Source organism: Porites lutea, chromosome 5 (genome assembly GCF_958299795.1).
Source record: "Porites lutea chromosome 5, jaPorLute2.1, whole genome shotgun sequence".
NCBI classification, from domain to species: domain Eukaryota; kingdom Metazoa; phylum Cnidaria; class Anthozoa; order Scleractinia; family Poritidae; genus Porites; species Porites lutea.
The window spans coordinates 6758242-6770695 of NC_133205.1; the positions used below are offsets into that span (position 1 = coordinate 6758242).

The 12454-nt window shown below is 40.3% G+C and overlaps 1 protein-coding gene across 1 annotated transcript in view; it reads left to right on the top strand.

Moving 5' to 3' along the window:
* The window catches only part of LOC140937163 (uncharacterized), a 59054-nt gene that overhangs the window by 4787 nt on the left and 41813 nt on the right, over positions 1-12454 (top strand). Inside the window, exons 10-22 of the mRNA XM_073386694.1 lie at positions 908-961; positions 1465-1518; positions 5537-5590; positions 6355-6408; positions 7215-7268; positions 7552-7596; positions 8459-8512; positions 8992-9036; positions 9906-9959; positions 10406-10450; positions 11107-11160; positions 11809-11853; positions 12361-12414. Coding sequence (XP_073242795.1) covers positions 908-961; positions 1465-1518; positions 5537-5590; positions 6355-6408; positions 7215-7268; positions 7552-7596; positions 8459-8512; positions 8992-9036; positions 9906-9959; positions 10406-10450; positions 11107-11160; positions 11809-11853; positions 12361-12414 — 666 coding nt within the window. The remainder of the gene's footprint in view (positions 1-907; positions 962-1464; positions 1519-5536; positions 5591-6354; positions 6409-7214; positions 7269-7551; positions 7597-8458; positions 8513-8991; positions 9037-9905; positions 9960-10405; positions 10451-11106; positions 11161-11808; positions 11854-12360; positions 12415-12454) is intronic.

Below are 12454 nucleotides of genomic sequence, written 5' to 3' on the forward strand. Positions count from 1 at the left end.
AATGAATTAATATTATTAAACAATTGATTCCATTATCCGTGTGTATGTTGAGATGTAGATCACAGATGACGTCAAAATGTGGTCGAACAAACTAACGCGGCAAAGGTGCCGCGGAGGAGTGAGTAAGTCACTGATGTTCTTATGTCCAGTACATAATCTGTTTCCTCCAAATTGCTATCCTGGCGTCCTTGTAGTTCTGAAAAATACCAACTACTAATTGTTACGATGTTTAAAATTTGTATTAACATGTGCTCCTCTGACCGTAGAGAGATTTGGATTCACTTTTACGGCAAGCGGCAATCGTAAGATTCCGTTTGACGTTTTCTCAAAGTAGGAAATGAGCAGCTAAAATTCTTGTGGCTGAACTTAAGATGAAACTGCTTATTTTTGTGTAGATACAGTCGAACCTTCAGATGCGATCATCGCCCGTAAGCGACCGTGACCACAGTTTGGGATGACTGCCTTAAGGTTGATTTCCACTGACGCTTTTTTGGCTGCGCACGTTAACGCACGTAAATTTTTAATCACGTAAATAAAACAGAGGCAAGATAAAAAGTGTAGAGCTTAAACGAGAAGTTGAGCGAAGTTCAAATTTTACGCTTACGAGCGACCTTTCCCTGCCTCTATTTTATTTGCGAACGTAAATTTTACGCACGTACGCGCGTAAAAATTACGCGACACTGGAAATGAACCCTTAGAACTTTCCATTGGTTTCGTCTTCCTGTAAGCGACCAAATAAACCTTAAATTGATCTCTACGCTCGTTGTTTGGACAACACTACTAAGAGAGTGCGATGTACTTCTAGTTGAAGTCAAACGCCAGTGGTCGTCATAAACGAACTTAATTTTTTTAGAAAGTGATCATGAATTGCTGCACTTTGCTTATTTTGGAATTTGTTTGTTTGCAGGGTCTTCAAGGAGAGCGTGGACCCCGAGGTGCTAAGGGAATTAAAGGAGAAATGGTCAGTATTGCAACTTTTAAAAGAAATGTGTTAAGCTTTATTAAGGATAACTAGGACATTTATATTTCTATTTGCATATATTTTTCTTATATGTTACTTAGTGGGGGCATCCCTAGTATGGCGCATTGGTGCTTTTGGTTGTCTCCTTCTCCACAACTTTTTTTTTTCTTTTTTTGTTTGTTTGTTGAAGTAGTGTTAGCTTATTCCATTTCATTATTTGCTTGTTATGCGGTGGAGTGAATCTATAATAAAGAATAAAAAAATAAAGAAATAAAGTCGAATGCTTGGATTTAAATTGCAGGGGCTTCCATGGACGTAACATAATCAAACATAACTTAGAAGACGAAAATAGTTCTGTTTGTGTCCGCATGTTGAGCGCGCGAATCATTTCTACGTGAGGCAAACGCAACCGTTTCTATTTTCTGTCGTGCTAGAGTGCTCTTGTTTAGCTGTTCATATGCCTGGAAGATTAACGCTACGTCCTGATCATATTTTTTTTACAGGGGCCTCTAGGTGACATAGGACCAACGGGAGACCCAGGAAGGCCCGGGAAGAATGTGAGTATTCGAACTTATTTTAAATGGTACCCGGTCACCTCGCCACCAAAAATACAACTTAGCTTTGTTGTATTTAGAAGTCCCAAGTATAAGCAACAAAATAATGAAAAAGAAACTTTCATGAACAGAAATTTTCTCTTAGCCGTTACTTAATTGTTGTCATCATACTTCAGAGAAATCACTGGTGATTATGAAACTTCTTTACCTCTCAAATGTCAAAGTTTTACATTCACTGAACCTATTACCCAGTATTTGAACTTCAAATTAGAATAAGCTTGACTAAAAAGTAAATGTGTCAATTCTTTCCGAGTTATTCGTTGGTGGCGAGTCGACTTCTTGGTGGCGAGCGAGATGACCGTAAAACCAACTTAATTACCTTGAGTTTACAGAGGCTCATACCGGCTTTTCGTCTCTGAAAATTCCTCCGAATAGGGTTGGTACACACTTTCGTTTTTCGCGTTTGCACTCACTTTTTTCGCTGTAGATAGGCAACCACGACGTGAAACGTCCAAAATTCACCTTTTTTGACGAGAGGCAGGAACACAAGACAACGCTTTTCTAATTCTAAGATTTCTTAGACTTTGATACATGCCGTCAGAATTCAACTCCAGAAAATATCACCAACATCTGACAAATTGAAAGACATAAAAAAAGAACGAGGAATTTTGAAACAGCGTAGATTCACTTTTAAAGAGACATTTTCGACACCGTAGTTGTCGTCGTCGTTGCTTAAGCTCCCAAATTCCGCCCTGCTGTTGCAGTTCTAGTAGAAATCAGGATTACGTGTGGATTTACATCAAGATTTATTAGTCCGTTCAGCATATACTCAGTTTACAACTTTTTGTATCTCTTGAAAAAACGTAACTCGCCGGTTGACAACAGTAAAACTGGAGTAAATACGAGACTTTTTCCATTCCACCTAGGAAAGGTAACAAAGGGAACAATATCTTTAAAGAAACCGTCACATGCAAAAGCTTTTTGCAGAGCAGTTCTCGCGTTAAATGTATAAAAACTTAAACACTTCGCTTTGTTCAAAACTTTTTGTATCTCTCAGCAAACGTAATCCGCCGGTTGACAATAGTAAAACAGAGTTCATATGGGATTTAGTTTAGTCCACCATAGCTGTAGGAACAATACCTTTAAAGAAACGGTCATATGGAAACGTTTTTTGCAGAGTAGTACTCGAGTTAAATGTATAAAGACTTAAACACTTGGCCTTGTTCAAAACCGCCCTCAACGTCAATTAGAAAATCCTCCTCGTCTGAATTTTGATTTGATAGTTCCTTCTCTTGTTGACATGAAAGGGAGTCGAACCACATCATTTCTTTGGGGAAATTTCTCTCCCAGAAAATTTCAGTTGAGCTTGCAGAATTTTGGTAATGGCTTTCCATTAAGCTATCAAGGAACATGGTCCCTGTCTTGGTTTTGTCTAACTGTACCATCTCCGATTGTGGTTTATCAAAACGTTGCTTCTCTTGAATTTCTTCATGGCTTTTCATTGTATGTGTGACGTCGCCGAAGTCTCTGCGCAGAGGAGAATTTTTTCTTGGCAGAGCTTCCGAACGCTCTAACTCGTTGCTCAACAGCTGATTCTGAAGACGCGTTTCTTCGATATCTGCTTGATACGCAACCATTTTTTCTTTGGTCGCTCGGATGTATTTTGCCGTTTCTCTTAGAATTCCAGACCTCGATAATTTCTTCCCCGAATCCAAAGTCGGCACAGATTTGCGAAGTGTCTCAAAGCACCCTCGAATCACTCCTCGTCTTCTTTGTTCCAAAGCGTTATGATGCGCTCTTATGCCCGGCGTATTTCGTGACTTCACATGAAGCTTTCCTTTCTTTTTTCCATTATTACCCTGGTTATGAGAAGAAAAGTAGAAGTCTATAGTTTCAGTGCTGCTTGTTGTCTGCATTATAGCTGTTTAGCATACAGATCAGATGTTTGTATACACATTACTGGCTTGCAATCACGTGGAGACGAGAAACGTGCGTTTTGCACGCTTATACCTGGTGCCCGCTTTGGTTAATTATGATTCCCAAGAGAGCAAAAACGGAGAAGACGACGGCGGCGAATTCTCGCTGTTTCAAACTTCATCGCTACTATTCTACATAGTTCAATTGGTCAAATCTTATGTTGGCTTATTTTTTTGGAGTTGAAACCTAACGGACTGTATCCAAGATTAGAAATACAAAAGGCAATCATTTCACGTGGTGGCCGTGCAATGACGTAAGGAAATGTACAAAAAATGTCCTGCACGTGCAGAATTGTTGTTTTGTTTATCAGACATTGTTTTTTTGACCTTCTCGTGCTGTCGCTGTCGCCTTTTCTTATTCTCCCTTGTTACGGACAATATCTTCGATTTGTGTAAAGTTTGGGATTTCTGCAACCCTTCAACCGTCTTTTTCCGACCATGCCAAAGAGAAGAAAAGCAAGGTATAAAGGCTCTATTTGTTTGTTTTAAAATGTGTTGTCGTTAATCAAGGTAAGTCGTGCATTTTACATCAAAAATAAAGCATGCATGAGGAAGAGGAACGTAGGAAGAAGGTCATTTTAAAGTATTCGCTATCGTTTTAAAGGATTCCAGAGCCGAAAATAATTCAAAGCGACTCGCGCACTCGGAAGAGCGGGAATAAAAGCCACAAAAACCGTAAAAGTAAAAAATGCAAATTTCATGGCTAAGGGCCCGTTTCTCGAAAGGACCGGTAACTTTTCGGGTCCAAAGGCAAATTTTTAAATCAAAACCTTTTGAATGGTAGCACAATTCCTAGCTCATAAACCGGTCAATTTTGCTTCGTTAACTGATAGTTTCAAAATTATTGAAACTTTGATCTTGGATGCAAACAACAGCTCTTCGGGCCCGAAAACTTATCGGGACTTTCGAGAAACGGGCCCCAGATATCTTATAAGAATCTCAGATTGCTAGATTTGCCCACAAGTCGAGCTCAAAATTTTTCTCAAGCGCCAAGCTCGCGCTAGAAATTTTTTATGTTTTCGGTGGCAAAGTGAGCGTGAGCCCGGAGCTCTGGGCCTACTACCGGAACCGGAAACGAGAAGCGAAGGGCTTGGAGAAAGTCTGTTAGATTGCCTACTAAGGCTACGTTCACATGGTACCGGTCGAATTTTCGACCTGTCGAAAACTTGTCCGTTTAGGTGTTCCGTTCACCCTAACCGTACGATTATTTGAACGCCCATCCATTCAAAAATTTGAACGCGGAAAGGCGCGGTTGTATGGATGCGTGGTAACTCAGCTGGGAGACGCCATTTTGGATTTGCTTAAGTAGCGCTCTGCGCATGGACAGATGGTAAAACCTCTAACAGAAGTTAAAATTCAACCTGGTTTGACATTTCCGTGTGAACAGGGCAGAAATATTTAACGGTTTCGCGTGAACGAAGGGTCGGGTCAAATTTTTCAAACCTTCAACAATTCGGCCGGTAGAAAATCTTGTGTTTAGGTACACGTTCTGTTCGCAAGGAAACACCTTAACCGTACTAAAATTTTATACGCTTCGCGGTTCAAAGTTCCCTTTGAACAGAGCGAAAATATTGAACGGTCTCGCGTGAAATTTGTCCGATACCGTTTGACAATTCTGCGCTTCCCCCACCCTTCCCTCCCAATGAACAAAATACTTCCACTTCAGTGAGGAATACACCTGACCACCTTCTTACAAGGTTTCTTGAATAATGTTTTGTTATTTGTAGACCCTACATGTGGTGTCAGTGTCCTAAGGTGGCAGGCAAACGCGCTTTGGAATAACAGGAAAAACGTTAGGGAAATGCAAAAATTATAATTCCATACTTTCTTAGTGGAAGGCAGTGGTTCTCTTTGCCTCCTTCTATGTTTCGCGCCCGCATGAAATTTCTTCTTGTAAACGTGGCCCGTACGTTTGCATTTTCCGGCCTTCAAACACGTAGAACACACACATGGTCTCTATGAGTCCGTCTCGCTCATCAGAGCTTGTTATCTTTACCGGTTAGTTTTCGGGCAAATTGACAATGATGTTTTACTTATATTTTCAGGGTCCCGAAGGCGCTGTTGGACAGCTGGGATCCCCAGGGCCTGAGGGAGAGAAGGTAAGGAGTTTTCTTGTCCACATGTTTTACTATACAGTCAACTCTCTCTTAAGGTGATGTTACACGAGACGATTCGCAACGACGATTTTAAGCGCAGCGCAACACAGCGTAGCAATGTTGAAATAATGTTACAAACACTCTAAACAATGTCGGAACAATGTTGCGCTAGAAATCGTCGTTACGAATCGTCCCGTGTAACACCGCCTTAAGACGAACACTCCATGACTACGACGAGGAACTTGCGGCGTTATTGTTTTCTCTTATCGGCATAAATTTATGCCGTGCATTTGGGTAAAATACCGGTATTTTGAACTCAATTCGATTGCATGACCTAAAATTACCTTGAAAATGTTGAACTAAACTGTTCTGCTGCATAAAAAATTTGAAATACTGACTTTACATAGCATATTTTTCTTATATCCTCTGCTCTGCATCACGTCGTAAAAGTTACCTCACACTACCTTATGTTACATCGCTTCGAGATTCATTCTGCCTTTAAACTTTCCCGCACGTGTTCGCTCCAAATCAATGCATTCTCTCTTCTGCATTACGTCATTAAAGGTACCTTGCACTACCTTATGTTAGACCTATGAACGCACAACGACTTGGATACACTCCGCAAGAATTCAACTCAATGAAAATTCGCCTACATTTGACACACTTAGCGAGGCTAAACATACGCGTTTAAGTTTGAAAGAACGCAATGTAATTTCTTAAAGACTTCTTTTCTTCTCGACTTATTTCGTCCTCTTTTTATTATGTAGGGAGATCAAGGACCAAGGGGACAGTTTGGAATGATGGGCCGTAAAGGGGAAAGGGTATTTTGTTGTGTTCATTTACTTTAGCCTCGATTCCATGTTAACCTTTAATTTTCACTAGCTCTGTCACTTCATTTAGGGTAGCCAATGACTGACAGCAACCAGTTCCCAGTTAACGCCTTAATTAAGCCCCAAGAGTGATCAGCATCAAATTTCTCCTTGTAATATCAATGCTTTGTAAAACAGAGTAGTCATGAGAATTACGAACATGATCACACAAGATGAATTTGCGTGATATTTTATCAACTTCTCCCCACGACTTCTGTAGAAAATGAATAGGGACAACAAATAACAATTCAATTTTTGATCTTAGGGTTTAAAGGGTTAATAATCCCACACCCTGCTAGCAGAACCTCCTTTTGTCTTCTTGAATGAGGAGGAGAAAAAGAGACTCTGCCTGAATCACGTCAAACCTTTGAGGTTGCCACAGCCCAAACGTCTGGGCTTGTAAATCTTGTTTTCTCTCGCCAAACTGGTTTTTTCGGTGCGAGCTTTCCGTTTATTGTTATTCGCTGGTCATAACCGAGCCCGCTGTAGTAAGCGCGCGGCTATATTAGGCTTGGGTTCGAAACTCTGTGCTAGCAACGTGCTGCGCATGCTCAACAAAGATCTTACTCAATTTATGCTTTGTCCTTCTCGAGTATTGCAAAATCGTGCAAGCAAAAGAATGGCTCTGCTTGAAAGATGAACATCCTATCACACACTCTTTTGAATAGATTCGCTGTGATTAGCCGTTTTAGATAAAGTCTGTCCCCCATCCCTTTATTGTTATTGCTGAAAAGGTGCTTTGATTTGTTCGTCTGCAGGGGCCCCGAGGCAAGCAGGGATCCAAGGGACCATCAGGGTTACAAGGTGAAAAGGTGATAAGCCAGCGGCTAATACAATAACACGTTTACTATAAAGGATTATTGGATGAGGCTGAGTTTGATGTGAAGAATTATGCAGATCTAGGAGATTGTTATCCACCAAGGAGTTGGGTAAAAGCCTCTGAGGTTTGCATAATTCTTCACATCATACGAAAGCCGAGTATAGAAGTTTAGGCAGTTTGCCTTCTTTGGGACCAGTTAAACTGAGATCAATGTCCGCTGTATAAAAGTTTTGCAACTGAATGTACATTGAAACTATTTTAATCTCTCTTTTAAGGGTGAGCAAGGATCTCCAGGACCCAGCGGCGCTAATGGTATTATGGTAAGCTTGTATTCGATTTGAACATTAGTTAAGATAGTAATGATAACTGAACTGAGGAAAGTATAGGATTTACATTTCATTTCCCTTTTTTAATTTAAGTTTGCAGAGAAGTATGTAATACAAGAATTTTTTTCAACTCAGTGGGAAAACGGTTACCATCCACTTGATGGTTACTTACCCACCAGTCGTAGTTGTAGCGAACTCTTACCAAGCGCCCACAGGCCGTCCACTGACCACAAGCAGTGATGGCGCTCTTAGTTGTCAAGTCCTTTTAATTGCATCTAAATGCAATGAAGTAAAAATTGACTTTGAACATTCTAATTGTAAGTGTTCTTACTCTAAACGTCGTGGCTGTTTTCTATGGGTTCATGACCAGTAGGAATAAAATGTGTAGGACTACACCATGAAACCTATTAAATTACTACGCAAAAAATATTTGCCTGTCCATTGAGAATACATTGAAAGCAATTTGGGCTGCTAAATCTGAATTAGATAAAGGAGGTGCGATTTTAAACTACCATCAGAAAAGACTGTTTCAACAGAAGCAACAGTCAAGGCTGGAAAAAAGATTTGCTCTCTTTCGCAGATTACCGTAGCAATGAACTTGTCATTTTTGTTATTGTTCGAAAATCTGCCAGCAAAATCGCCGTAAACTTTTGAGCGATAATGCGTAAAAATCCACATGCATATCGCGACATTCTGTGCGATGTGTGATATGTTCAATAGGCAAAACTGGACCTGTTGCTTGAAAGGAATGTTAACGTTAATTTATTTGGATTCATTGAATAGTATCTCAAAGAGCCCCTTTAAAAATTTCCATTTTAAGCTAATACTCGGTGCTGACTGTTTTCTTGTTTTGCAGGGTCAACCTGGTAAAAGGGGTGCTAGAGGTCCGATGGGCGAACCTGGTCCAAAGGTACATGATTCAATAATTCAGATAACCCGCTTCGCGTCGACGAGAAACTCATTGCTTTCGAAATGGTCGCCATCTTCACTTGTGGGATTTATTTTAAACCTCTTTGAAGTGTTTCTTCAAATTACTTACTAGAGCACGCACAAGGAACCCCCATTTCCGGGAAAACTCTCGGGAAGAATTTTACCGCCATATTGGATGTAACTCTGTTTTGATATGCAAAAAAAGACCTAACAGGCGAAAGGGTGGGTAAATCTATGAATGTTTTAAAATGATTGTAATCATTTTATACAATATGGTGAAAGGAAGTTATTTTTTTTGTGGGATTCACTACACCTCCAAAAACTGGTTGCTACGGGGAGGTCACTTGTCAGGAATAAAAATATCTTTCATAAAATGTAGGCCCCACTTTATATAGTTAAATGTGTGAAATATGTGCGGAATTTACAATGTACTCACACATATTTCTTGATACAAAACAGGGAATGATAGGAGCTCCTGGAACCCCGGGACCTCAAGGACCAAAGGTATGAAGCCTTGGGTAAAAACTACTAAAATATGAAGTCAGGTGACGGTAGAAATATGTGACATATGCGGAGAGAAGGTTTGATAAAAAGGTGAACAATCAAAATATACGATATAGTAAAAAATCCACAAGTAAGAACCAAGTTTTTACGAACCTGTTAGGCTAAAATTTGCTAGTTAGTCCCCGTCTTCACAAGAACCTGTTGAGCTTAAAGTTTGAAACAGGTTCTTATTTTCTAAAATCAATAAAAACAATTCTGCACACTTGGGCAAAAGGGCTGCGAAATTCATGTGGCATGAGTGCTTCAGTTGTTCTTTCTAGAGTCAATTTTAACGTAAATTCTTATTTGGGATGCAGATTTTACATAATATAATGAAGAATCTGAATACCACTATGTACTCTAGGCTAGAATGTATTTTCTTCGGAAGATGAGAAACTGTTTAAGAACCTAAATAGTCTAAATTGTGCTAATTGCCATTTATGTAAGAACCTGTTTAAGCTAACTTAGGGGGCGAATGGGGGTTTTTACTGTATCGATATTTTGAATAAAGCACTGCTTAGGAGTGGACGATCTTGTAAGTTCTTCTACTCCGTCACGACTGAAGAATCTTTCTCATTCATTTCTTTACTTACCTTTTCCTATTACAGTTGCTTGTTTTAACTGTTTTAACAAAACTGACTATTGAGCGATTGTAATGTTTTTCTCCGACGATGATCGCCTTTAGTTGAGATCTCTTCATACCCCTCGAAGTAAATACAGCTATGCGTGGGATGCTTGATAAGCAGAAGTTTCAGCTGTTTCTCAAGGCTGGCAAATAGTAAGGGCGAGAGAGAGTTATTGATGTTCTGCGTTTTTTGTTTTTGTTTCAGGGAGCCGTTGGATCGCCTGGAGGTCAAGGAATTACAGGCGCCAGAGGGCCACGGGTGAGAGTATAGCAAGAAAACAATTTATGAATCATTATCAATTATATGATTGGTTCGGCCAATGACGCGAATCTTGCGTTGCAATCGTAGTGTATTTCTCGCTTTGTCCCGCAAAGAACGGTTTTTTGTTTTGGCCATAAAACAAAACCTTTATTGACTAAGCTTGTTCGGTCGAGATGGCTGGTTTTATCCTCCTGTTTAATTTTCTGCTTTTATTATTTAAACCTTTATTTGACCTTAACATCGTCTCGGTCCATTAAAACGACGAAAAAGACCTTGGCCGATATCCAGCCATCTTCACCTCACGCTCGGTCAATAACGCCTATGTTAAGTGTTTATTGAATTAATAAAGGCTATCTAAAGCACTACAGCACCTGTTCCCTTTTTTTTCAGTCATTGAATCTATCATATAAATTATAAATCATGGTCTGTTTTTGTGTGTTAAGGGCGACCCTGGTTCCGATGGCCCCGCAGGTGAACCAGGCCCCCAGGTAAGTCATCCAGATCAATTTAGGTTTCTGGGAAACTGCCCACCTACCCCTCCCCTAACCCAACATTTTGCCCTAAGTGAGAAGTAACTGTTAATGTTGACTTAGGAGAGGGGTAGGTGAGCAGTTTCCCTGGTGACTTTACGTTTGCTGGCTCATTACGTCGGAACGCTTTACGATAGAATACATGGACTTACAAACAGAGGCAGAAGGAGGTTAAATAGAAAATGGCTAAGCGATCACGGTATATCAGATACATTATCATACATATGCACGTTGCTAGCTAGAATTTGACTCACAGTCATGTGTACAGCTATTTCGAGAAAGGTTGTGAAAAAAATGTGCACGCGACAATCCCGAAAGGTAATATGGGATATGATGAATACACTGTTCCTGACACTGTAGCTGTCGAACTTACTTTTGTTGCTTTCCTTTAGTAATCGCAAACATAAGTGCTTGGCCTCTAGTGCCATTCTTGCAAATTTCAGTATAATTGTAAACGCATATTTTGAATGTCAGCAACTTTCCAATAGTCCAATTACTTTACAGTTGGGGGCTTAGTTCCTTAGCTTTTAATTAAGCGTGAGGCTGAGATTGACCGACGGTTATCTTCTGACACTAACTGTCTCCCCTCCCCCCCCCCCCCCCCTCTCCTCTAGGGCTTACCAGGTTCTCAAGGACCTCAGGGACTCCGTGGAAATCCAGGAAATCCTGTAAGTACTTAAAACTGCTCGAAATACTTTTTATGCCACTCGCCTTTGCATCAGATCGTGAAGTCGTCTTCTACTTTGGGCTGTCTTTGCCTTTTGTCACAAGTGATACGACTTTGTCTAGTGTCTAAGGTGGAGCAAGGTTGTCGTCAAATATGACACAGAGTTCTGTAAAGGTACCTTTGAAGTGTGTCAAATGTATAATACTTCTGGTTTCACTCCTATGCCGCTTTATCGTGCTTCGAGGCCTCTTGCAATCAAACTGTGTGACATTTTTGACGCCAATCAAAGCTGATCTAAGGCAGCCGTGCGTCTCGTTTCATGAATCATCTTGAAAGAAGGCCTTCTGGGGCCGGGTTCCTGAAAAGCCAATTAGGGCTAATCCAGGATTAAAATTTTGTTCCGTTTTTTTATTTTCCCTTCCTATGTACTGCTTAGAGTAACATTTTGTGTTATAATTACCGTATCTCGGAGTTAAGGCTCAATATTACTTTGTAACCTCGAATTGTATGTTCTTAAACAAGAAAACCGTGCTTAAAATTTGGCTTAATCCTGGGTTAAACTTAACCATCTTTCGAGAAACCTCTGCGTAACTTATCTGCATACATACATTCATCTGTATACCTGATATTTGATTTTATCTGCTTACAGGGTGCATCAGGCCCTGATGGACCACCTGGAGAGAAAGGAGAGACTGTAAGTTCATCCCAGTTACGCTGACAGAGCGCAAAAACCGCTGATTGGCTAGAGGATAATGACGTAAATTGGCTTGTTTCTCGTAAATGCGCCTGCGCAAAACCCGAGAAATTGAAAATCGAAAGAAAACATAGCGGCTACGCGAAAGAGATGCGATAAACTCTACAAGACTGCTGTTCCGTCGAAGAAGAAAAATTGATCAGATTTTGTAAGAAACCTTAGACGACAACATCTTCACTCTTAGGTTGCTAAATGCAAATTGTCTCTATCTAGAATAAAATGCAAATCGAGTCTTTATCAGATTAAAATATGTCTAGGAGTGTATTTTTCTGTGTTGTTGTTGTTGTTGTCGTTGTTTTTCATAAAACTACACGAAGACTGCTAATATGGACATTTATCACTCTTTCTTTATTTCAGTGGACCCTTATATTATTAAACTTTAATTTCATGAACTTGATCATCCGTTGCGTTGATTTCTTTTGATCGGAGCCATTTGCTTTTTCACAGGGTCCCCCAGGCTCCCAAGGACCCCTCGGACCACAGGGAGACCAGGGTGTTAAGGTACGACATTTCATATCCTTATAACACTCTACGCCACGCA